The sequence below is a fragment of the Gracilinanus agilis genome, chromosome 4 (assembly GCF_016433145.1).
Source record: "Gracilinanus agilis isolate LMUSP501 chromosome 4, AgileGrace, whole genome shotgun sequence".
In the NCBI taxonomy this organism is placed as follows: domain Eukaryota; kingdom Metazoa; phylum Chordata; class Mammalia; order Didelphimorphia; family Didelphidae; genus Gracilinanus; species Gracilinanus agilis.
The window spans coordinates 199,244,318-199,271,522 of record NC_058133.1 but is presented as its reverse complement, the minus strand read 5'-3'; the positions used below and the strand labels follow the sequence as shown (position 1 = coordinate 199,271,522).

At 46.4% G+C, this 27,205-nt stretch overlaps 1 protein-coding gene across 2 annotated transcripts; it reads left to right on the top strand.

Moving 5' to 3' along the window:
- On the top strand, positions 1-27,205 carry MPP2 (MAGUK p55 scaffold protein 2). Of its 2 annotated transcripts, none has more exons than XM_044673153.1 (12): positions 1-31; positions 6,683-6,801; positions 14,293-14,445; positions 15,008-15,157; positions 16,652-16,879; positions 17,562-17,693; positions 17,994-18,099; positions 18,189-18,257; positions 18,570-18,731; positions 21,960-22,162; positions 23,418-23,546; positions 27,029-27,205. In XM_044673153.1, the coding sequence occupies exons 1-12, from the start codon at positions 1-3 to the stop codon at positions 27,203-27,205; spliced, it is 1,659 nt and encodes a 552-aa protein (XP_044529088.1). The 2 variants fall into 2 exon arrangements, with proteins under 2 accessions (XP_044529088.1, XP_044529087.1); XM_044673152.1 differs by lacking the exon at positions 1-31 and adding an exon at positions 3,767-3,848.

The following is a 27,205-nucleotide window of genomic DNA, read 5'->3' as shown; positions in this document are numbered from 1 at the left end:
ATGCCAGTTGCTGCCACCAACTCTGAGTCTGGTAAGAGGGTAGGGGTATCCCTTTAGTTAGTACTCCCCTTTTGGGGAAACGATGGATATTAACAGTGGGTGCAGAGGATATGAGAAGGTCTTACACCAAACAATGTCCAGAATTTTTAGACTTGGGATAGTTGGGTATGGGCAGAATGGAGGTATTTGTGAAAAGTAGCACCAAGGAAAGGCAACAATCTCCCAAGAGCCTGTCTAACACACCCCATAGTACCAGATAATGTGTTAAAGGATTTAGGCCTTTGGTCTCTTTTCACCTGGGAAAAGGAAAAATTCTAATCTCTTCCCTAGACTCATTCATTCATTCACTTGGCATTGATTACATTGCCCTATACTATAAGGTATACATAGATGCACCAAGTAATTCAATACAGTCAACAAACAATTAAGCATTTATTGTGTGAAAAACACTGAGCAGGATAGACAGGCCTTTGAACTACTTTCAGACTAGAAAGGGAGATAAGGTATATATCCAAATACATATAATACAGATTGGAACATGACAAATGTTAAAGAGAGGTACAAAAAGCAATTACAGATCAATGGGAAAAGGGAGATTATCCAGCTGGGAAGATTAGGGAGGCAAGAATGGAGGTTCAGGATGAATAGGATCTTTTTCTTTCTTTCTTTCTTTCTTTCTTTCTTTCTTTCTTTCTTTCTTTCTTTCTTTCTTTCTTTCTTTCTTCTTTCTTTCTTTCTTTTTCTCTCTCCTCTTCCCTTTCTTTCTTTCCCTTACCTTCTATCTGAGTATTAATTCTAAGACAGAAGTATTACAGGGGCTAGAAAATTGGGTTAAGTGACTTGCCCAGGATCACGAAGCTAGACAGTGTCTGAACTCAGGTCCTTCTAACTCCAGGTCTGGCATTCTATCCATTGTTCTACATAGTTGTCCCATGAAGGGGGTTTCAAAAGATGGTGGACCAGCTGAGAATGGGAACCAGGGAACATGAGCAAATTCATGGAGGAAGGAAAGTGTGGTCTATGCTCTGGGAACACTAGATAGTTTCATTTGACTGGAGCATAAAGTTTTTGTAGCAGAATAAGATTAGATTAAGCTATAAAGGGAACCTGGAATCAAAAGATGGAGAGTCTTGAATGCCAGCTAAAAGTCTGGCCTTTATCTATGAGCAATAAAGGACTATTGAAAACTTCTGAGTAAGGGAATGATGGGATCAGATGGTATGGGACCTATGTTTTAGAAAGAATACTCTGGCATTACTATGTAGGCTAGATTGAGAGTGGGAGAGACTCGAGGTGGGAAAATTGACAAGTCTAATGTGGTAAAACACAGCCTTTCCCTTGAAGGAGCTTTATATCTGGGAGGGGAGATAGAATAGATTCACAGATAACTATAATACAAAGTCTGTGTGGTAAATGATTTTGAATGATATAGACAATGGGGGGAAACAGAGACAGAGAGAGAGAGGAGGAAGAAGAAGAAGAAGAAGAAGAAGAAGAAGAAGAAGAAGAAGAAGAAGAAGAAGAAGAAGAGAATTAAGGAAGGAAGAAAGGAAGGAAGGAAGCAAGCAAGGGCGGGAGGGAGGGAAGACATAGCTTCTGGTCTGTCCACACCCCACCCCAACCCTCTTCTCCCCACCCCATTAATGGATTTACTGGATGGTCCAGGATTACTGTCCCTAATCATCAGCTCAGGGGGATGGGTTTAATTAGATCATAAGCAGCTTACAGAAGGGCCCTCAAAGGTACTGGAGAGGGATGCAAGGCAGTGCAAGCTCAGTACAGCAGCAGCTAGGTGATTCAGTGGATAGAGCACCAGGTTTATCCATTGAGATGGATCTATCTATCTAGAGATGGGAGGTTCTGGGTTCAAATATGGCCCTCAGACATGGCCTAGTTGTGTGACCCTGGGCAAGTCACTTAAGCTGGATTGCTTGCCCTTACTGCTCTTCCACCTTGGAGTGATGCTTAGTATTGATTCTAAGTCAGAAGGTAAAGTTTTTTTTGTTTGTTTGTTTGTTTGTTTTTTAAGAGCTTATTGTGTGCAGTATACTGGAGATACAAATCTTTTAAGTAGAAAGTCAGAATCTGAACCCAGGTTTTCTGCTTCCAAATCCAGCGTATTTTTCACTATAGGCTTATTTGAGAACAAGGACAATTTGGCAGGTGGGGGAGGTAGAATTAGGCTCTGATATTCCTATTTTGGGGAGGGATGCTTCTTTATCTAATCCTCCCATACCCTACCCTTCCTGCTCTCTTGGATTATGTAGCAAAATCTGTGACTGGACCCTGCTCCTTTTTGGGTCTTATTTAAAGATAGATAGCTGGATCTCTAGCAGACAGTAGCTTGCAGAGGTTGAAGTGAACAAGGCCCCTGCTATGACTTCCTCACCCCTCCATAATAATCCTGACATGTCCCAGAGGTGCTTTCTCCAGGTCACTTCTCTCTTACTTGATCCCAAGGAACTTGGGGCATGGTTTTTCTTTATTTCTTCTGCCGGGCTTGAGTGGATGTGGGAGTGACAGTGGGGTGGGCATGGAGGTGGAGAAGCTTGTCCTTGGTAGGCATCTCTGCTATTCTGGATTCATCTACTTCAATTGCTCCACGAGTCTCCTTCCCTTCTCTCAAGGTTATGGTGAAAGGGAGAGAGGGGAGGGGGAGGGAACCTTGGGGGTCTGCAGGACTGTTTCCGGGCGGTGCTGTCCCTTTAAATCTGCTTCACATCTCTGGGTTAATGTCCTAATGTATAATCCTGCCTGCTGCCATAGCAACTAGGGGTGCAGTTCGACCCACCGCTACTCCTCCGGGAACAGCAGTAGCACCCTGGTGACCGCCCTCCCCGGGCACCTCAGGCGTAGAATGAGGAGAAAAGGGCAGGGAACGGGCAAGGGCTCTTTCATTCTTCCTTTGCCTCCCGACCTTTCTGGAAGGTGAAGAGAGTTAGGAATTCCTTTCCTCTTCCTCCATTCCAAAATGCCAATCACGCCAGACAGGCGGCCCCCTTGCCCGTCTCCCAGAGGAGAGATAGAGTAGACATATGATTGAGGGAGGAAGAGTGAGGACTGAGCTTGCTGATTTTGTTGGTTGGGAAGGGGGAGTGAGAGGCGGAGCTCAATTAAGCCCATCTCTGTGCCAGACTCAGTACCCATCAGTCCTTTGGCTAGAGCCGGGGGGGGGGGGGGGGGTCATTCCTGGGCCATCTTCTTTGACTGGGTTAAGAGCAGAGAAGATCAGGGAACTGGGAGGAGGTGAGCACGGAAGGGATTCCCGGGTTGGAGAGGGCAGTGGAAGGTTCTGGGGCTGTGGTGGGGGAACCGTGGAACAGGGAGGGTATTTGGGATGTGAGATGTTTCAAGGGAAATGAAGCGGAAGGAGAAATTGAGATCGAAGGTCCCCTCCCTCTCCATGACTAGGGCTTCTTGTGTCAGGTTTATGGAGTGGTGGGGAGGGTAGTGGGTGGTCCTCTGGGCACCGTGCCAGTCCTGAGGGGTGGACCCATGCCGGTTTTACCCTACCTTCTCACATCTATACGGGGGAGGGGCCGCCCCTTAGAAGAAGAGACTCCACATCTCCCCCCTCCTCACTCTGGCTTCTGCCAATCAGGAAAGCCTTGGAGGCAGCTGAGCCCTGCCATTGGCTAGCCCCTTGGAGGGGCTCTTAAGGGCCCTCCTTCCCCAGGCTTAGAACCTTCAGGCTAGGAGGGTGGCAGACAGTGCTACTGCAGCACTCGGGGCTGGGGGGCTGGGAACGAGAGGGAACCGGGCAGTTATGGCGGGCAGCCCAGGCAGCGGTGCCTCCTTGGAGGGCATATCCCTGGGCTCTTCAGAGGAAGCAGAGCTCCGGAGGGAAGGTAGGGGAAGAAGAGGTGGGATTGGGTCTGGAAGGAGTGTTGCCAGATGTGGCCACCCAAAGCAGCCAGGAGGGTGGGGTAGGGGCAGAGGGCACCTTTTCCCTGCTCAGTCTTCTTGGGTCAGAGGAAGGAAATCCCTTGGGTTGGTGAAGGTGGCATCTACTTTGTGTGTCTGAATAAAGGGAATGAGGACTTGTTTTAAAGAGGGACACTCAAGGGGGCACTCTATCTGTGCTTCTGACTACACCAGTCCAATCCAACCCAACCCCACAAGCATTTCTAGTTAAGAGTCTAGTATGTGTGGGATGTTGTGCTAGGAACTGAGGATGAGACAGAATGGAAAACCAGCCTGTGCCATTAGAGAAAATGCATCGTGGGCTGAATACACCTACCCATACTCCCTTGAAAAGGTGTGATCACTCCACTCTCGAAAGTACTAGGGCTTGGCCACGTTCACACAGGCAACTGAAAAGGAAAGGCTGCCAAGCCCGGGAGGGAGAAAGACCTACCCCCAGGGGTGCTCTCTTAAAAGGTTATGGGGGCATGGAAGGATAGCACATGCAACCTGGCCTACCCCATCCAGAGGGAAGTGGCAGAGTTCAGTGGCAAGGCAGCTCACATCTGCCTCGTCCTAGCTCCACAGAACATTTCTGAGTCGAGGAAATGCAGCCCAATTCCCTTCTCATACAGAGGGAGAAACTGAGGCCTAAAGAAGCAGCTAGTGTCTTGCTGCCAATAAGTGAGAGAGAGATGACTCAAATTCAGGTCTTCTGGCTTTTAAACTAGGTCCCGTGTTGCTTCCCTGTGGGATCTGTTTTAGGGAAGTGCCCTCTCTGGCTATGGCATGATGGTGATTGTGAACACACAGAATGGGAGAGGAGAGCTGGAGGTGGGATGGGGAGACTTGAATTCAGGTCCAGAAACCATAAAGGGATTAGGGAAAGGTTATTTCTAAGGAAAATGAGGCAGGGAGGTGAGGGAAGGAGAAAAGAGGGGGGAAGGGAGGCCCATTGCTGCCATTCTGATCAAGTCACCCACTGACTCCATGCTTTATCCCCCACAGTCCCTCCCTAAAGGAGGGGAGCAGTGACAGGAACAGTGAGGAGGTGCCAGGGGCTGTCTCCACCCCCGTCCCCTTGGGTGCTGGTGCAGATGACTGTGTGGGTGGCATGTTGAGGCTGGTTAATGATACCCCCTGTCCATCTCTGCTCCAATCTGGGTCCACCCAATTTTCCTCCACCCTCCCTCATTCTGAAACTCACTTCTCTCCTCTGCACAGCCTACACAGACTCAGTTCATATCTCAGGGACCATAGTGGGCACTGACTGACAAAGCCTGGGTGCTCCAATTGTCTCCACTCATATCCTCATGTCCCTAGCCATGGGTAAACCTTGGCTGAGGCTTAGACTTATATCTCCCCAGTACCTAGACAAGTGTGTTCTCCAGGCCACATACTGACTCAATCTGCTTTCTGGCCTCTGTCCACAAGTGCCCAGTGTCACGAAATGCCATAGACTTCAACTTGTCTGGACATGCCAGTGTCCGGCAAGCACCCAGAGCTCCAAGTGGTCACACATGTTATTGCTTTTGGTATCTGGGGTTTGGGGGAGGAAGAGAGAGAAAATGGAGTTGGAGCTGAGTCACTTTGCTTCTGGGTCTCAGTATAGCCATCTGTAAAATGGGAGTAAATGATACCTGCATTTAAATCTTCACAGATTTGTTGTGAGGAAACTGCTTTGTAAATCTAAAGGTATCTAAATTATCTTATGACCTTTATATACATATGAGTAAGTTATTCAGGTCCTACTGTCCCTCATATGAGTACTCCTTCAGCATCAGGACAGGTCCTGGTACCCTTGTTGAGCATTGACTGCCCTAGTTGTTCCCCCATCAAAGTCCACTTGGAAACAGACAGAGGATAAGTTAAGATCTAATTGATGATGGGACAGGTAGGTGGCTCAATGGATAGAAAGCCAGGTCTGGAGACAGAAGGTCCTGGGATCAAATCTGACCTCAGACACTTCCTAGCAGTGTGACCCTGGGCAAGTCACTCTCATTGCCTCACCCTTTACATTCTTCTGCCTTAGAACCAATACATAGTATTGATTCTAAGATGGAAGGTGAAGGTTTGAAAAAAAAAAAAAAAGATCTAATTGACCATTACTTGATGGAACCTGGCAGAAATGACTACCAACTAACTCTGCCTTTAGTTCCTGGAGCCACCTGACTCTGTAGGCAGAGTGAGCCTGGAATCTGACACTATTCTCAACCTCCATTCCAATACACTCCACATACACATACATACACAGTCCCTCTTCTGACTGTGCTAGTTATCTTTCATCTGCTATACTTGGCATCTTTAAAGGAGACAGGAAGAGGGAGCCCAAGAAGCATTCGTTTTTCCCCATTCCCCTTCATTCCTGTCTGAGACCAGGAAGACATCTTCAGGGACCAGGTATTTGTGTCAGGCAGAGATGCATCATCTTGCCCTCTGGGTAGCAAGGTTAAACCCCCACCCATATAGATGTTTTCAACAGCTATTCACTGGTGCCATTTCTGTCCCTTGGGATTAAGTTGCCCCCATCTGGCCTCAGTGGACAAGCATTTATTATGTACATGCCATGTGCAGGGGGCCATGCTAAACTCTGGGGATACAAAGAAAGAATATTACTCTGGTTGCTTATGCCCACACTTCTAGAAGAGGCCTGGAGGGAGTCTTTTCCTGCTTTTTCTGCCCCAGGAAGAGGTTAGCAGGCAGTATGATCCAGTTGCCCTTTCTACCTTCCTGGATTTATCACCCATTCTTCTGTTCTCCCTCTTCTATCTTCCCACAGCCATGCAGCAAGTCCTAGACAACCTGGGTACTTTCCCCAATGCCACGGGAGCTGCAGAATTAGACCTGATCTTCCTCCGAGGCATCATGGAAAGTCCAATAGTAAGATCCTTAGCGAAGGTACAGTTCCACAGGGAGGTGCGGGTGTGGAGGTGTGGTGCACAGAAGGGGTGGAGGGGTGGAGAAGACAGTTCTTATCCTAGAAGACAAGTTGTGGGATGTGCTACCCTGTGGCCTTGGGAAGCTCTTGACCTCAGAATCTGGACACAGAGGGAGAGCCCAGGGTGATGTGTGTGTATGTGTGTGTGTGTGTGTGTGCGCGTGTGCGCATGCACACGCACACGCACAAGCGCACCCATTCTTGAGGCATGAGGTTGGGAGATTTTAAGTGGGAATGTACCTCTTCTAGACCTGGCTTAAGCAGTTTTGAGGTGGGATCAGTGGGATCAGTGTAATAACTGATTAATAATAATAATAATAATAATAATAATAATAATGTTTGTGTAATAAACCTTACTAAATGGCTGGGTATGCTTGTGTCCCTCCCTCCCTCCCTCCCTCCCTCCTTCTTTCCTTCCTTTCTTCCTTCCTTCCTTCCTTCTTTCCTTCCTTCCTTCCTTCCTTTTTTCCTTCCTTCCTTCCTTCCTTCCTCCCTCCCTTTTCTCCTTTCCCTTTCCTTTAAGTATCTCAAAGACAGAAGAGCAATAAAGATTAGGCAATTGGGGTTAAGTGACTTGCTCAGGGTCACACAATTAGGGAGTGTCTGAGGCCAAATTTGAACCCAGGACCTCCCATCTCCAGGCCGGGCTCTCTATCCACTGTGCCATCTAGCTGCCTCCTCTATGTATGTTTTTGTGACTTTTGTATGTATTTGTGTGTCTATATTTGAAACTTCCAGAATCTACCCCAGAGCCCCCCACCCCTTGCCATCTTTGGACCAAATGGTGTCTCTCTGCAGAGAGCATAAAGCTCTCTCTGCCTGTTACAGAGTTCTGTCTAGGCACAGCTGGCATCACCTAGGGTGGCACAGTCATGCAGCTCACCCCAGGATCTGGTAGCAGGGTATCTATCCTCTTCCTGCCTTCTCAGAGACTCCTTGATGGGTCTGCAATTCCTCGAAGGGGGCAAGACCTCTTTGGTTGCAGTAAGGTGGGGAACATGGAGATGATTGGGTTGTCATTGTGCCAGTGTTGCGTGTGAATGGATAAGTAAAGATGCGAGTGTGTGAGTGTCTGTGGGCTACAGGTTAGAACATCAATGTATTTGGCCAAAGGCCTACAAACCTTCTGGAAAAAAAAGATCTGATGCAAGATAGGCCTCCGGGGATGCCTTGTAAAAAGCAGAGGAAGCTAAATTCAGAAATAAGCAGAGTTAGACTACGTTTCCAGGTATGGGAATGGGTAGCATGTCAAAGTTTATTTCCTGTACCTCTATAATTGATGCTACCCCCATTGAATGAACCTGCTACACCTTGAATGACTTTTGCTCTGATTTCTGAAGCAGCTGGCGTGGGGAGAGCCTTTTAAAGGTTACAAGTGTGTCTGTGCCAAACAGAAAGTGACATTGATTTCCCAGAATTATTCTTGAATACCTGCTGGTTGGAATTACATGCGGTGAAACTTTGGGCACAGTTCCAGAGACACAGGGCAAAAGAAAAGACAATGGGGGAGACTCTCCAGGCTAGGGGCTCCACAAATGCAGGTTTGCTGGGTTGGGAATCTGATGGCATCTTCCTTGGATCTTGGCAGTCGGCCTGGTTGGGAAATGGATAACCGTGGAGATTTGTCTGAGCTTGGAAAAGGTGAGATGGACCAGGGAGAGGCAACTATCTGTTCATGGTCACTTTTAATTATCCCAGAGCACTTGGAGCAATATGGACTTTTTAATATAGTCAGTCTTGGTCAGGGCACTTTGAGCCAAAACCTAGCCACGAAAATTAATTAGAGCCTGCTTGAAAAGTGACCTGGAAATCTGCAGGAATGAGATGAAGTGGAAGCACCCCATGGTAGCAATACCTGATCTTACAATTCTGTAGTTGAGGGTAGCTGGGTGACCCAGAGGAGACCAGTGCTGGGCCTGGAGACAAGAAGATCTGAATTCAAATCCAGCCTCAGGATACTTATTGGCCAGGTGACCCCAGTGATACTGAAGCTTCAGTTTCCTCATCTGTAAAATGGGGATGAAAATAACACCTACTTCTCAAGGTATAAGATAATATTTGTAAAGTGCATTGCAAACCTTGAAGTGCTGTGTAAACGTTAGCTATTTATTACTGTGTGCCCCTTGGAAGAAGCTTTCAGTTTCTTAAAAAAAAATTATGACCCTGCAATATAAATTCTATTGGTTCTAAGGCAGAAGAGTGGTAAGGGCTAGGCAACGGGGGTCAAGTGACTTGCCTAGGGTCACATAGCTAGGAAGTGTCTGAGGGTAGATTTGAACCCAGGACCACTCATCTCTAAATCCACTGAGCCACCCAGCTGCCCCTAATCGAGGGGAGATTTTTGTCTTCCCTCCTTACAACTTTGTGCAACCTTTGGCAAATTACCTAACCTCTTTCTGCCTCAGTTTCCTCATCTGTAAAATGAAGGGGTAGAATTAAATGGCTTCTGAGAGCCCTTGAAGCCCAAGATCTATAATCCTATGGATGTATATATTTTAAATTGTTTTTGATGCCTCTTGTTTTTTATATGGGCTACTTGGTGGAATAGTAGATAGAACTCCAGGCCTGGAGTCAGGCAAACCTGAGTTCAAATCCAGCCTCAGATACTTATTAGCTGTGTCATCCTGGGCAAGGTGCTTCACCTTGTTTACCTCAGTTTCCTCATCTATAAAATGAGTTGGAGAAGGAAATAGCAAACATTTCTGATATCTTTCCCAATGTAATGAAAGTAAAATATTTAATGTAATATTAATTAAAAAAGGATTGTGGTCACTGTCTATAAAATTAACTCTCAAGTCCCGAGTCTGTTAGTAGCTCTTAACAATTAAGTTTTAATCAAAATGGAGATAAAGTAAAAAGAGGGAAATGTAGGAAGGAGACAGAAAATATCACCTAGCTAAAATACCCTAAGCTGAATCAGGAAGTCAACATCCGCAGCCTGCCAAGCTGCCAAAAACCGCAAAAGCCCTTGAGCGCACAGCAGACACCAACACTCCCACTCAGGACCATCTTCCACGCAACACCAACCCAGAGAGAGAGAGAGCGCTCTGCAGCCCGCACCTTATGCAGGCAAAATGGGATGCAGGGTAGGAGGAGCCTGGGGAGTGGATTCTATCTAGGCACCCAGAAAACCTCAAAAGGGGACATAAGGAGTCAAGACATGATTGAAAAATGACTTAATGACAATTTTTTATATCACAATTATTTCTAGATATACCCTTCCTCTTCAAGTTTCCATTCACCTCCTATGACAAGGAAAAACAGTTAAGCCAGATCAGTTGTCAGAGGGACCCAGTCTGACAGCGTATGAGCAGCGTTCTGCACCCATAGTCCTACACGTCTCTGGACAAAGGAAGGAGGTGCATCCTACAGTATTTTAGAATTGAAAGGGACCTCAGAGGCAATCTAGTCTCACCTATGTCCAAAAAGAATCACTTACTATGATATAACTGACAAATGCTTGGTGATCTCCAGTTAGGGGGAACCTGTCACCTCTCAAAGCATCCCTTTGCCCTTTTGGATGGATGCTTCTAAAGGTTAATAGTTTTTCTAGTGTCAAATCTAAAATTGGCCTTTTTATAGCTTTACTGATGGCTCCTGGCTCTGCTCTCTGGGTACAAACCAAACAAGTCTAACTCCTCTTACACGTGGTGGCATTTGGTTGTTGAGTCATTTTCTAGTCCTGTCTGATTCTTCTTGACCTCATTGTGGTTTCTTGGCAAAGATACTGGATTGGTTTGCCATTTCCTTTTCCAGTTCATTTTATAGATGAGGAAACTGAGCCAGACGGGGAAATGACTTGCCCAGGGTCACACAGCTGGATTTCATTGTGGGTCTTCCAGCCTCCAAGTCTGGAAGCTCTATCCACTGTGCCACCAGCTGCTTACACAAATGACACCCCTTTCAATACCTGAACATGGCTACCATGTCCCCTCTGGGTCTTCTCTTTTCTGGATCAAATATTCCCAGTTTCTTCAGATGGTCCTCATGTCACACGATACTCAAGTCCCTTCACCATTCTGGTTGCCTCTCTTTGCATACTCTCCAGCTTATCACTTCTCTTCTTAAAATATGGCACTCTGATCTGAACACAATATTCTGTATGTGGTCCTACTAGGGCAGAGTATAGAGAGCCTTCCCTGTTTCTGGGAGCTCTGCTCCTCATTATGGGACCTGTCTGACTCGATTGCCACATCACCCTGATAACACAGATTGAACTTGTGGTCCATTTAACTCCCTGGATCTTTTTTCAGACAAGTTTTTATCTATCCATGCCTCCCCCCATCCTGTACACTAGAGGTTGATATTTTGAACCCAAGTATTAGACTTTGCGTTCGTTCTTTTTTTAAAAAAAATCTTTATTTTGTTTTAATAAAAAATTTACGTGTTTTCCAAAGTTATATGATTTGTTTTGTCTCCCTCTCTTCTTCCCTCCTCACTCCCAGAGTTGATTTGCATTTATTCTTGTTGAATTTTATCTGATTCGATTCATCCTAATGCTCTAGCCTGCCAGTGTCTTTTTGGATCCTGACGCTATTTCTAGAGTGTTAACTGACCCTCCTCGCTTCACATCACTAGCCCTTTTTTATGAGCCTACTATCTATGTCTATATCCATTTCCTCATTTATTCTCTCAGTCTCTGATAATGAGATTGTGCATAGTCACACAGCAGATAGAGAACTCATCTCAGAACCAGGAAGATCTGAATGCAAGTCCCACCCCTTTCCTATAGTAGCCAGATGACCCCTGGTCAAGTCAGTTAACCTCTTAGGACTCTAATAATATTCAAAATAGCCAGCATTCACACTGCCCTTTAAAGTTTGCCCACTCCTTTGTCTTTTATGTTGGGGAGCGAGGTGGCACAGTGGACCCTTTGTTTTTTGTGTTGGGCAGCTATGAAGTAGAAGGAGTGCTGCCCTTGAAGACAGTAAGAACTCTTCCTGAGTTCAAATCTAGTCTCAAACACTTACAAGCTGTGTGGCCCTGGGCAAGTCACTTAACTTCATTTGCCTCATTTCCTCATCTGTCAAAGGGGCAGCTGGGTAGCTCAGTGGATTGAGAGCCAGGCCTAGGTTCAAATCTGGCCTCAGACACTTCCTAGCTGTGTGACCCTGGGCAAGTCACTTGACCCCCATTGCCTAGTCCTTACCACTCTTCTGCCTGGGAGCCAATACACAGTATTGACTCCAAGATGGAAGGTAAGGGTTTAAATAAATAAATAAATGAATGAATGAATAAATAAAAGGTGGCATTCTCTCTCTTTAAAAAAAAAAAAAAGAACTGGACAAGAAAATGACAAACCACTCTAGTATCTCTGCCAAGAAGATCCCAAATGGGGTCACGAAGAGTCAGACACAACTGAAATGACTGAACAACAAAATGGTCAATTATGTTTTCTCATTTGATGCTCACAAAACCCTGTGTTGTAAAATGTACCCCCATTTTACAGATGAGGAAATTGAAACCCAGAGATTTGCCTAGGGTTTTATAGCTAGTGACTTGCTAGCTTTGGGTCATACAGCCAGGAGCTGAGATGGGATTGAAAGTCGGCTTTTCCTGGCTCTGGGGCCAGGTTTCTGTCTCCTGTTTCCCCCAACTACTCTAGGTGACTCTCAAACTACACGTTGCAGAGAAGGTGGCCAGCTGTATTGGGAAATAGCATCAGTTTCCTCACCTGGCATCCTCTATGCTATTGAGATCACAAGTCCATTCCCCATCTCTTTTCTGATAATATTAATGATCCTTTATACAGATTTAGAGCACCTGGAAAGACAATGCCCTGTGAGGTAGGCAGTGGGCACCCACTGTAATTTGCTGTTTTTCAGTCTTATCTGACTCCCAATGACCCTGTTTGGGGTTTTCTTGGCAAAGATAATGGAGTGCTTTGCCATTTCCTTTTCCAGCTCATCTGACAGATGAGGAAACTGAGGCAAGCAGGGTTAAGTGACTTGCCCAGGGTCACATAGCTAGGAAGTGTCAGAGGCTGTATTTGAACTCAGGAAGAGAAGTCTTCCTGACTCTAAGCCTGGAGTGCTGTCTATTATCTATCTAGCTGCTCTACCCACTGTAACAGAGATTGGTAAATCTCCATTTAAAGATCTGGAAACTGAGGTTTGGAGGGGATGAATTAATTCCATTTGGGTCACATGTTAATGTTAATGAGTATACATCAGAACCGGAACCCTGGGCTTTCTGAATCTTTCCTGCTGCTTAAAAAAAATCACCCCATGATTTCTCACAGATTAGAGTTGCCAGGATATCAGGGAGCAAAAATAAACTTAAAAAAAAAATGAAAGAAAAAGAAACCATTTAGTAAAATTTCCAGACTTGCAATCTAGGCATTCTTCCAGTCATACTGCTCTGCACTGTAGAGAACTCTGACAGATGCTGTGGTATGGAAGAGTTTTAGTCACACTAACTGGGTGACCTTGGTCAAGTCACATCACCCTGCTTGCCTCAGTCAAATGAAATGGCAAACACTCCAGATTCTTTGCTAAGAAAATGGGGGTGGGGGGGAGTGGTTCACAAAAAAGCAAAAAATGACTGAAAACCCACTCCCAAAGGTTTTCATTATCCAAAACTTTGGCTCCCAAATGTGCATGGAATGCTTTAGTCAAGTCCTGTGTAAATGTCCACAAGACAAGGGACAATCCAAAACAATGGACCTCTGTAATCTAGTGTTGGATAAACTTGAAAATGCAGAATACACACTTAGGAAAGAACTCTAATTGATAAGAATTGCTGGGAAAATGGAAAGCAGTCTGGCAGAAACTGGGCTTAGACCAGCAGATTATACAATTAGTTATATAATAAATATATTGTCTTGTATTTTGTCTATTATACAATCTATTACGATTGTATAATAAATCCCAAATAGCTAGCTGAGATGTCTGGAGTGGACGTGGTTTACAAGCTTTTAAGACTTCTAGGGGCAGCTAGGTAGCACAGTGGATAGAGTGTCAGTCTGTAGTTGGGAGGTCCTGGGCTCAAATCTGGCCTCAGACACTTCCTAGCTGTGTGATCCTGGGCAACTGCCTAGCTCTTTCTGCTCTTCTGTCATAGAATTGATATTAAGACAGAAGGTTAAAGTTAAAATTTTAAAAAGTCTTTGATATGAATGACCAGAGCTTCATGATGATCACCAGAAGACAGGGGTCTACTGAGTCATTGAATGGGTCACAAGATTCTCCTTGTCCTGATTTGAGTGTCAGCTAAGAAAAGAAATTGCTAGTCAGGGTGAGAGGAAAAGAGCAAATGGGCACCTGTGAGCATGTGAGGTTGTATGGGTGAGTGTGTGAAGCTGGAAGTGTGTGCGTATGAGGAGGTGGGGGTGGGGGTGCTCCAGGTGTCAAGTAAGAGGAGCCATGAAGGGATGGATCTCACCAGGAACCTCTGACGGGGTAGTGGTAGAGGATAATCTAGGTTCTTTCTCACCTCCTTCCTCCCACCAGGCCCATGAACGCCTAGAAGAGACCAAGCTGGAGGCAGTTCGGGACAATAACCTGGAGCTGGTTCAGGAGATCCTTCGGGACCTGGCTGAGCTGGCTGAGCAGAGTAGCACAGCGGCTGAACTCGCCCATATCCTCCAGGAGCCCCATTTCCAGGTGGGGGCACCAGGCAGGAACAGGAGAGTAAAAAATACCTGACAAATGGCAAAGGAACTTTCTAGAAGAGTTTTAGGCCCTCTTGCTTTTCTAAACCTTGAGCCCCTTCTGTCTTTTTAGGGGAGGAGATCACTTTCTGTGCAAAAGCATTTGAGCATAGCCCTGCTAGCTGTGCTTGGGATAGAAGCTGGTAGAATGTTGCCCTGGGGATAGGGAATGGAGCTCTGGTTAGGGCTTAGGCCAGAAAGTGGTTGGATCTGGGTGAATGAAGGTGGGAAGGACTAGAGCCCTGGAAAGAGCTTCTATGTTTGAATAGATTTGATGATGGGATCCGCTTAGATGGTGGTGATCTGGTCAGGGTCTGGCAGGATTCTAAAGGAGAGGCATTGGGTGGAGGAGAGAAGGTTGGGTGAGGAGAAGACAACTCAATAAGGGATTCCAGGGATAGAGGTACTGGGACAATGAATTCTGATAGTGAGGTGACATCTGTGGATTTGATGGGAAGGCCTCCAGGCAGGGGAAAGCTGAGCGTTAATGCTTCTTGCCTTCTCCATTTCCCCAGTCCCTCCTGGAGACGCATGATTCCGTGGCATCCAAGAGCTATGAGACTCCACCTCCCAGCCCTGGCCTGGACCCCATGTTCAACAACCAGCCTGTCCCCCCAGATGCCGTACGAATGGTGGGCATTCGAAAGACTGCAGGAGAGCACCTGGTGAGGGCGCTGGGGTAGGAGGTAAAGGAAAGAGAGTGAAGGCTCATTGGGAGCACAGTGGGTACCCGGGAGGGCAAGCCATGCCTGGGGTGGGACAACAGAACAGACCAATGGAAAGATTGGGAAGGACTTTGAGAATGCTAGACATAAAGGCAGTTGGGAAGAAGGCTAGTGAGGGGCATCACCAGTTAGGAGGGTTTTACCATAACTCCAAGGGAGAAAATATAGAAAGTCCAGTGCCTGGGAACAGATGTCTGCCAGCCAAGTAAAGAGAGGCAGGAGGAAACCAGTGTGTTGGAATGGAAAGAGGACTGACTGGACCTGAAAGCGTTTGACATCTGGGTCTCCATTCTGCTTCTGACAGTGTCCAATTGTGTGATTATGAACAAGGTACTTCGCCTCCCTCAGACACTCACCAACTGTGTGAAGCTGGGCAAATCACTTAACCTCCATCTGCCTTAATCCAATGGAGAAGGAAGTGGCAAACTACTTTAATATCTTTGCCAAGAAAACCCCAAACTGGGTCATAAAGAGTCAGACGCAACTGAACAACAATGATACTCAATACATATGAAAATAAATCAGTGGAGGCAGCTGGGGGGCTCAGTAGATAGAGAGCTAGACCTAGAGATGGAAGGATCTGGGTTCAAATCTGTTCTCAGACACTTCCTAGCGGTGGGACCCTGGGCAAGTCATTTAACCCCCTTACCACTCTGCTGCCTTGTTAATACGCAGTAACACACAGATGGAAGGTAGATTTTGAAAAGATTTTGAAAAGAAAAGAAAGTCAGGGAAGAGGAGGAGTGCGTCTAAATATATACAACATAATTACATGCAAGGTAACTTTGGGGGTGGGGAGGCACCAGCAGCTGTGGGGATTCTGGGATGGCACCATTTGGGCTGAGCTTTGAGGATCAAATGAGATCATGTAAAATGCTGAGAAAACTTTGAATGATTTTATAAGCTTCATTACTTTGGTTGTTATTATTATTAATCATAATGATTATTTTCTCCTTTTCCCAGTGAATGCTGCTTTATTAATTACTTCAGCCAGGCAGAGCAATAGGAGAAAGGAAGGAGAGAAGGGGGGCAGTATTCAACTTTGGCTTCTAGCCCAGGGGGAGGGAGAGATGTGAAATGGGGAGAAGGGAGGAAGAAGAGGAGGAGGAGAAAGGAGTAGGGAAAAGAGGAGAGGTAGGGGGAAATAGGGGGAGGGGGAGGAGGAGGAAGAAGAGGAAGGGAAGGAGAAGGAAGTAGGAGGAGGGGGAGGGAAAGAAGAAGGAGGAAGAGGAGGAAGAAGAGGAAGAGTTGGTGTTTAAAGGGGACAAGCTAGGGAACTGAGGGCCTGGACCTTAGGGTTGAGACAGTTGGGGAACCCAGTCTTCCTAGGTTCACAGGGAGTGCCATGTTCTAGGAGAAGACTGGGACATTTAAGTATCAGGGTGCACAGACCTAGCACTGCTGCTTAACCCATTGCCCTCTTGCTTTGCCCAGGGTGTGACGTTCCGAGTGGAGGGTGGAGAACTGGTGATTGCCCGAATCCTGCACGGGGGCATGGTGGCCCAGCAGGGTCTGCTGCACGTGGGGGATGTTATCAAGGAGGTGAATGGGCAGCCTGTGGGCAGTGACCCCCGGGGGCTGCAAGAGTTACTCCGAAGTGCCAGTGGGAGCGTCATCCTCAAGATCCTGCCCAGTTACCAGGAGCCCCACTTGCCTCGACAGGTGGGTGTCCCGTGGGCACCTCTACCTCCACGTGGGGTCCCCGTCACCCCCTTTCCCTCTCTGCACCCTTTCCCTCTACACATATAGGGGTGTTTATATGTGTGGCATGTGTGCACAGAAACCTGTGTGGAATGTTTCTCTTTCTGGCACTGAGGATACGCAGGAAGACCAAGCAGCTAGGACTTTCTCCTTGCCCTCCTCAGGTCTTAGGCTGTCTCCCAGCAGCCCATGGGCATTGTTAGAACCTAGAAAGTGTCATTTCACAACCTAAGCCCGGTGGGCAGGAGAGGGAGAATGAGGGACCCATCTTGGGGTGGGCGTCACCCTCTCCCCTCACTAGAGTGTCCAGAGGGAGATAAAGAAGAGTTCATAACCCTGCCCATAAATGGGAGGGACTCACAAGGACAGAACTAATGCACCGCCCTTTGTTCTGGGCAATGAAAGGAGCCTGGCAGTGGTTGGCAGAGCTGGCAGAGGCAGTGCCATCCCTTCTTAAAAGGGCAAGGGCTGGTGTGTGTGTGTGTGTGTGTGTGTGTGTCTGTCTGTCTGTCTGTGTCCTTTCTGGGACATCAGAGGCTAAGGGATGGTACTTGACTCAAGTCCTGGGGTGTCCTGGAGGCAAGGGACCCTCACACTCCTGGATGTCCTTATTGATATTGTGCCTACCATCTCTGCCCCCCAGGTGTTTGTCAAATGCCACTTTGACTATGAGCCAGCCCGGGACAGCCTGATCCCCTGTAAGGAGGCTGGCCTACGCTTTTGTGCTGGGGACCTGCTCCAGATTGTGAATCAGGATGATGCTAACTGGTGGCAAGTGAGTGCCCTCGGGGCACTGCCCACATCAGAGCTTGTTGCCCCTGGAAGCCAGCCCCTCTGCCCTAGGGATGCCTCATCCTCACCCCCACCCCATTAGCCCCCTGTTGGTCCACCTTAATCCAATTGAGCAAGTGGGATGTCACTGCTTGTGGGAAAGGAGGAAGCATGAACGTCCCCATTGAGACTGGTCTCTTCCTGAGGGAGGATATCAGAAGTGAGCTAGCCAGGAGGGAAAATGGAGAGGAATGGGGGAGGTGCCAAAGTTCATATGCCTAGTGGGTATGGGTGGGTGTTTCAGGCATGCCACGTAGAGGGGGGCAGTGCTGGGCTTATCCCTAGCCAGCTGCTGGAAGAGAAACGGAAGGCCTTTGTCAAGAGGGACCTGGAGATGACACCAACCTCAGGTATGTACTTTTTGGGTAAGGCCTTGCCAACTTTGGAGTGTGATGAGAGAATACCTAAGTTTACCCATCTGTCCTCTCCCCAATGCCAGGTGCCCTGTGTGGCAGCATTTCAGGCAAGAAGAAGAAGAGAATGATGTATCTCACTACCAAGAATGCAGGTCAGTGCCCTCATGCCTGGGCACTGCCCATATTTTCCTTTGCCCTATCCTTAGTGTTCTCTCCCTTGGTGCTGTGTGGTAACTGTAGTGTTCCTTAGGCATGCTTCACCTTGCCCCCAGGCACTAACCTCAAGGTTTTTTTCCTGGGCATTTCCTACCTCCAGACACATGACCACTTGGCCCTACATGCCACCCATAGGCAATACATTCCTCTCCCTGAATATTCCCCTATGACTCTGCCCACTTCCTTCTTTGGCCCTGCCTTACCCATGCTGGCCTGATGAGCAATGCCTTTGCCCTCTGTGTTCACAGAGTTTGATCGGCATGAGCTCCTGATCTATGAGGAAGTGGCCCGGATGCCCCCTTTCCGTCGGAAAACCCTGGTGCTGATTGGGGCCCAGGGTGTGGGACGACGTAGCCTGAAGAACAAGCTCATCATGTGGGACCAAGATCGCTATGGCACTACTGTGCCTTGTGAGTTGACCCTGGGGTGGGAAGGCTAACTCAAGAGAGGGCACCAAGCTCAGTTATTAGTCCCTGGGGCATTGGCTTATCTTTTCTTCCTCAGCACCCAGATCAGTATCTTGCCAATAGAGAGTGAGGGAAAGAGGAGCTGGACCAGAAGTCAGGAAGATGGATTCAAATCTTTCCTTATATACTTACTAGTTGTGTGACCCTGGGCAATTCACTTAACTTTGGGGGGCCTCATCAATTTCCTCATCTATAAAATGCTGATCTCTAAAAGTCCCTTCCATCTCTAAATCTCTGGTCTTATGAGATGTTGATTGAATTAGAGTGGGCCCTGTATTTGAGGAGCCCAGTCAATCTAACCAGCATATTTAGGGCCAGCCTAGGTCTTCCTCCCTCCAGAAATAATCCTACTTGGAGGATGGAGTCACAGAGGGAAAGTGAAAATGGAGGAACAAAGGAGAGGAGATAGGGTGAGCTCTATGAACTAGGGTAGCTGGCATGCCGAGAGAAGAAGTTGAAAGACATCAACATGGATTTACCATCACATGGAAACTGAGGTGATCCATGAGACATGGGGCAGGAAGGAGATCCCTGAAGCCAGGAAGGACTGAGTTTAAATCCTGACCCCAGATATTTATTAGCTGTGGGGCCCTGGGTAACTTCTGTCTGCCTCAGTTTTCCCACTTAGTTCTTAGCTTAAAATCAAATAATTCTAGGAAACTGCTTTAAAAACCTTAAAAAACACACGTGTACACACACACACACACACACACACACATGCTTTTGTTGCTGTTAGGTGTGTCCAGCTTTTCATGACTCCATTTGAGATTTTCTTGGCAAAGATACTGAACTATTTGCCATTTCCTTCTCCAGCTTATTTTACGGATGAAGAAACTGAGGCACACAGGGTTAAGTGACTTGTCCGTGGTCACACAGCTAGTAAGTGTCTGAGGCCAGATTTGAACTCAGGAAGAGGAGTCTTCCTGACTCCAAACCCAGTGCTCTATCCACTGTACCACCTAGCTGCCCATCTATATTCATATCTCTATATTTACACATATATAAAAATTAGCTATAATATACATAATGTATGATATGTATAACACAATACATATAATATAGAATATATTTATATGTAATGTAGCATGCAAATGGTATATTACTATTAATTATTATTCTACTCAGCACTCCATTATATTATAATTATCAGAATGATGATGATGATGATGATGATGATGATGATGATGATGATGATATTGATGATGATTGAAAGACTGGAGTCAGACGTGTTTGGGACTGAATGCCTGCTTTGCTACATGCTGTCTGTGTGGCCGAGAGCCAGTCACTTCCTCTCCTGGGTCTCAGTTTCCCCATCTGTAAAATGCCAGCCTCAGACTCCATGCTCTCCGAGGTCCTGTCTAGCTCTAAATCCTCTGGGGCTGTTCAGTGCCAGCCCTGTTTTATTGCTTTCTCATTGCTTGGTGAGCGTGCACCCTCTGCTGGTGGACAGGGAGTACTGCATCATCAGGTTGGGCGCCATATCCCAGCATTGATGGTGGTATGTGGAGATGGAGCCTTTTCAACTCCTACTCTACCTTCAATAATAATAATGATGATAACAATGAGCTAGTATTTCTATAGCACTCTAAGGTTTGCAAAGCGCTTTATGGATATCTCACTTTATACCCACAACGACCCTAGGAAGTAGGTGCTGTTATTATCACCCTTTTACAGTTAGGGAAACTGAGGCAGGCAGTGGTCAAGGGCCTCGTCCAGTCACATAGTTAAAAAGTGTCCAAAGTCAGACTGGAACCCAAGTCTTCTTCACTCCTGGCCCAGCCGCCTCAAGGAACTGATGGTCTAGCATGGGAGACAAGCCATGTAGATAATTTCCAGTCAGAGGCGATCTCAGAGATCATCTGCTCCTATCCCCTTGCCATGCAAGAATCTTTTCTACAACACCCCAGTCCCCTATGTTCACCACCCCTTGTGTATCTCTACATCTCCAAAGACAGAGAAATCATGACCCCATGAAGGAGCCTATTCCATCTAGGGATAACTCTAATCTTTAGGAAGCTTTTTTCCCTGATATTGACCCAAATCTCTCCCCTTCTAACTTCTATACTTCTACCCTGGGGCCCTGTGGAGGGAAAGCAGAATGTTCCTTCTTCCGTATACTAGCCCTTCAGATATCTAAAGATAGCTGTCGTGTCTTTACTAAGTCTTCTCTTATCCACGTTAAACATCTCCAGTTCTTTTAACCAGCAGTCTTCTCATCATCCAGATGGTCCTCCCCTGAATGCATGGTGTCTTTCCTAGAATGTCTCCTCCAGAGCTGAATATGATATTCTAAATGGGGTCTGGCCAGAGTGGAGGAGCTAGGACTTCCCTCATTTTGAGACACTATACTGCTGTTAGTGCAAAATGAAGATCCTATTAAGGACAGGGCAGGACCTGCGATTTTATTGATTAGCTATTTGTGTGGGGACTGAGGTGGTGCAGTGGATAGAGTGCTTCTCTGAAGTCAGGAAGATCCATCTTTCTGAATTCAAATCTGGCCTCAGACATTTCCTAGCTATGTGACCCTGGGCAAGTCGCTTAACCCTGTCTGCCTCAGTTTCCTCATCTGTCAAATGAGCTAGAGAAGGAAATGGCAAACCACTTTAGTATCTTTGTCATGAAATGGGGTCAGGAAGGGTTGGATCTGACTAAAGAAACTGAATAACCTAGGAAAGTTATTTAACCTGTCTGAACTTCAGATTTCTTATCTGTAAAATGAATGAATTGGATTCAATGGCCTCTAAACCATTTTCTAGCTCTAATTCTATGATCCAATAAAATGCTGATTGAATTGAATTGGGTAGACCCTGAAGTGGACCCTGTGTCTAAGAGATTCACTTCAATCTGATCTAACAAGCAGCCTAGGTATTCCTTCTTCTGGTGTCCTGAGCAGCCCTAATCTGAGTGTAGGGACCATGGAGGGATTATGCTACCAGTTTGAGTTGATATCTTCCCTTGGAAGGTAGGTGCTATTATAATTTCCATTTTGCAGATGAGGAAACAGGCTGAGAGCAGTTAAATGGCTTATTTAGGATCACCCAGCCAGTAAGAGTCTGAGCTAGGATTTGAATTCAAGTTTTCCTGTCTGCAAGTTCAGCACTCCATGGACTATGCCTTCCAGCTGCTTCAGTGTATGTTCAAACACGCTTCTCACTTTCTCCTGCTTGACAGACACATCTCGTCGGCCTAAGGACACTGAGCGGGAAGGCCAAGGCTATAGTTTTGTGACTCGGGCAGAGATGGAAACGGACATCCGTGCTGGCCGCTACCTTGAGCATGGGGAATATGAAGGAAACCTGTATGGCACTCGAATTGATTCCATCCGAAACGTGCTCAGTGCTGGCAAGGTGTGCGTGTTGGATGTCAATCCCCAGGTAACCCACCCCCTTTCCTCCACTCCAGGCTGGTCATTTCCTTGATTACAGGACATAGCCCCATCATCAAAGGGCCCTTTCTAATCCCAGGTGATAGCCTGATCCTCAAGGACCCTCTCTGACACTATGTAACACCTATACATCATAGAGCCTTTTCCCAACCGTATTCCTTATTCCCCAAACACTTAACCCCCAGGGATTTCCTATAACTCTACCTAATGCTGCCAATCCTGGGGACCTTGAGGCTGAATTCCAGCCTGACTACTTCCTACTCACATGATTTCAGTGAAATCTCTTAGCACCTTTGGGCTCTAGTTTCATAATTTGTAAAATGGGGAAATTAGACTAGGTAACCTCTAGGGTCTCTCTTGTCCTTAAATCTATAATTCTAGGGGAAGGGAGATGCCTCAGTGGTTAGAGAGCCAGGCTTGGAGTCAAGAAGACTCTTTTCATGAGACTCTTCAGTTTAAATCTGGCCTCAGACACTTCCTAGTTGTGTGACCCTGGACAAGTCACTTAACCCCAATTGCCTAGCCCTTACTGTTCTCCTTTAGAACTTAGTATTGATTCTAAAACAGGAGGTAAGTGCTAAAAAACAAAATGTAACAAAATGTAACAAGCTAGTGTTCAGCGTATGATTTGTGACCATCTCCCCTGCTCCATAGCCAGCCCCAGTCTACCCTGCCACCTCCCCCAATCTTCACATAACTCTTCTCATGAGTCTCTCTCCCCTTCTTTTCTGGACGAATTCTCTGAAATACCTTTATATATTTCTTTTGACTTTATATATTTCTCTTTTAAAAAACAAACCAAACCAAACCCTTACCTTCTGTCTTAGAATCTGTAAGGCAGAAGAATGATAAGGGCTAGTCAATCAGTTAAGTGATCTGAAGTCACACAGTTTGGAAGTATCTGAGGCCAAATTTGAACCCAGGTCCTCCCAGCTCTGGGCCTGATCCTCTATCCACTTAGCCACCTAGCTGCTCTATTCCATACTCTTCTAATGCTTTCTTTGGCCACAGACAATAATACCCCATCTTCCAGGGACCTTCTGTAACCTTACATATTTACTCCTATCCTGGGAACCCTGAATTTGAAACCTTTGCCTTCTACAGCTGAGGAGCCCATCTCCCAATTCATATTTCATCTAAACCCTAGCAGGAGGGTGCCATCAAGATCCCCCTGGGATGAAGGATATGATATTGGAGTGGAGAATAAAAATTAAAGCAATGACACTGAATGCTATTCTCCTCAGGCAGTGAAGGTGCTAAGAACTGCAGAGTTTGTCCCATATGTGGTTTTCATTGAGGCTCCTGACTTTGAGACACTGCGTGCCATGAACCGGGCTGCCTTGGAGAGTGGGGTGGCCACCAAGCAACTCACGGTGAGGGGGACCTAGAAGGGAAGTAGAAAGATGGTACAGTGTGGGGAAGAAGCAAGTACAAGGATGGGATGGATGGCCTGGTCCAATGGGAGGGGAACAGAAGGTGCTCAGGGTATAATGGGGAAAAGGAATACAATGACTAATGGGAGAGAGGGCCTGGATGGCAGGTCAGAGGTGCCCAAGGAATTATGGGCAGATGTTTATTCATTTAATCATGTGTCAAACATTTATTAAGCAACAGATCTATGGTTGGCCCAGTGGGACCTAAATAGGTGAATTAAGCCCGTTCCTGTCTTCAAGCACATTACATGAAATATATGAATAAACAGATGGAATATAAGACAGTGTTGTAAGAGATATAGGAACAAGAGTTACTGAAGTGGCTACTATATTCCAGCAACTGTGGTAGGTGCTAGGGATACAAAGATGAAAATGAAACAGTGATTGCTCTCAAAGAGGTTACAATTTAGTCAGGAGAGATGCGTTCAAATGTTAGTATAAAGTTGATACAAGATAATTTTGGAGGGAGACACTGGCTGCTGAGGCGGTGTAGGAAAAGCCTCCTGTAGAAGGAGATTTGAGCTGAGATTTTAATGGAAGTGAAGGGATAGAAGAGAGGCAGAGGTCTCTATATTCCAGGCATGGCGGGCTGCCAGGGCAGAGACATGGAGATGGAGGGTCATGTGAGAGTAACAGAAAGGAGACTGGTTTAGCAGGATCATGGAGTATGAGAAAGGGACTAATGTGTAATCAGATTAGAAAAAATAGCTTGGATCACTGTTGTAAAGGACCTTAAATGCCAAGCAGAGGAGCTTATGAATATTTGATCCTGGAAATAATAGGGAGCCACTGAACTTTATTGAGTAGGGGAATTTGTTGTTCAGTCATTTTTCAGTTGTGTCTAATTCTTTGTGACCCTATTTGTATTTTCTTAGCAAAGATGCTAGCGTGGTTTGCCATTGCCTTCTCCAGCTCATTTTCCAGATGAGGAAACTGAGATACATAGTGTTAAATGACTTGTTCAGGAGTTACACAGCTAGTAAGTATCTGAGGTTGGATTTGAACTCAGAAAGAAGAGTCTTTCTGTCACCAGGCCCAGTGCTCTAACCACTGAGTCACATAGCTAACCTGGTCAGATCTATACTTTTGGTGGCCGAATGAAGGAAAGATTGAAGGGGAGAGATTTGAAGTGAAAGCAATTAGGAGGCCATTACAATAATCCAGGTGAGAGGTAATGAAGGACTGGACTAGGATGATGCCTATGTGAACAGAAAAATGAGAATGAATGTAAGAGATATTGTGGGAAGTAAAAGAGAGTATGTGAGGCGAAATAAAGAGAAGGTTTGAGGATAATGCTAAGGGGTGGATCAGGTTGGGACAGGGTTGCAGGGCTTTGTTCGGGACACGTTGAGTTTGAGATGCCAGTGAGGGATACCCACTTTGAAATGTCTTCTATACAGTAGATGTGAGACTGGAGCTCTATTGAAAGATCTATCTATCTATCTATCTATCTATCTATCTCTATCTGTCTGTCTGTCTGTCTGTCTATCTACATTATCTATCTATCTAACCATCCATCTATCCCTCTATCCATCTTTCTATTATCTATCCATCCATTTATCTTTCTGTCTATGTATGTATGTATCTATCCCTCTATCCATCTTTCTATGTTTCTATCTATCTATCTATCTATCTATCTATCCATCCATCCATCCGTCTATCTCTTGAATCTATCTTTGGATCTATCTACAATCCATCCAGAGAATCCATGTCTGTCCATCCAGTCATTCATATCTGTCTGTGTATGGAAACTCTCTACCTATCTATCTGCTGATATATTTCTGCCTAGATCTTGATCTCCATATCTCTCTGAGTTTATTTCTCTCTGTCTCTGTCTCTCTGACCTGAGACCTATTTGCATAAAGATGAAATTGAACCCATCAATGAAAGTGATGAGGTCACCAACAGAAAACGAGTAGAGAGAAGAGATGGTTGAACTAAACAACCTGTCTCAGGTTTCTTCCAACTCTAAAACCTCCGACCCTTCGGTGCTCCAAAGTTGGGGTTTCCCAGATACTGGATATTGCCTCTAAGGTCAGCGAGCGGCTTTGTGGGGCTTGCTGGGGAGCAGAGGTGCACGAGGAGACAGACAGTACCTCTGGGCTGGAGTGCTCCAAACGTGGGAAGGGGAACATCAGAATGAGGCTCTCCCATTGGTTCTCATGGCAGGCTGTGCAGGGGTCCCTCTGGTTTTCCTCCCAAGGCCTGCTTGTCTCCCTCTCCATGCCAAGCCTGACTCAGGAGCAACAATAAAGGAATGAGAGAAAGATCCAAGTTCAGCTTATGGGACAGCAGTGGAGGGAAGGAAGGGCATGTATGAATTTGACTGAGAGAGAGGGAAGGAAGAGAGGGCAGGGTTACAGAGAGGAGACTTCTTTAGCTAAAAATTCTGCTCTACTCCAGCTGGCCAGTTCCTGCTTTGCCCTCGAACTTCAGGTTCTCTTCTATTGGCAGGCATGGGCTTGATTTCTGGTAGCAAAGTCATGGGTCCCCTGGAACCCTTGAGTCACCTTGTACTCCCTTGGGAACGTGACCAGGGAGGGAAGGACACTGCTAGGCAGGGATAAGTGGGCACTCTTGGGGTTGCCAAGCTATCTGGGGAATGTTGCCAAGGGTGGGTGATTATCAGCCTAGGTGGCACGATAAGGAGGCAGTCTGTTTAGGGTAGGAGCTGGGTTTGCTTGGCATAGCCTGAATTCATGCTGTGAGTAGAACTCTGAATTTGGACTGAAAGACCTGGGCTCCAGTCTTAATTCAGATACTTGCTAGCTGTGTGATCTTGACCCAAACCTTTAACTTCCCTGACTCCTCAATTTTCTCATCTGTAAAAGCAGGCTAACGATAGCACCTACCTTAGAAAGTTGTTGTGAGGTTCAATTGAATTCTTGTCTGGACAGCATTTTGTAAAACGGGCTGGGGCAGTTGGGTGGCTCAGTGGATAGAAAGTCAGGCTTGGAGGCAGGAGGTCCTGGGTTCAAATTTGGCCTTAGGCACTTCCTAGCTGTGTGGCCCTGGGGAAGTCACTTGACCCCCATTGCCTAGCCCTTATTGCTTTTCTGCCTTGGAACCAATACTTAGTATTGACTCTAAGACAGAAGGTAAGGGTTAAAAAAACCAAAAAACATAAAGGACTGTATAAATGTGAGCTATGATGCTGCTGGTGATCACTGAGGGGAACTAGGTAGGGATGCCCCTGCCCTAGAGATCATCTTTCCTCATCTCAGAGAGTTGGTGACCACTTTGATTGTCACCACAGAGGAAAGGCCAGAGTGGAAGGATTAACAAATACAGCTGCCCTGGAACTTTCTCTCAGAGGTTATCAATGGGAAATAATGGGGGGATTGGCAGGGTTCCCATCCCTGGGAGGGAGGAACAGGATGGGCTGGGTGCACCTGACTCAGTGGATTCCCTGGGCCTGGCAGGAGGCAGACTTGAAGCGGACAGTGGAAGAGAGCAGCCGGATCCAGAGAGGGTACGGGCACTACTTTGACCTCACACTGGTGAATGACAACCTTGAGAGGACCTTCCGAGAGCTTCAGACTGCAATGGAGAAGCTGCGGACAGAACCCCAGTGGGTGCCTGTCAGCTGGGTATATTAA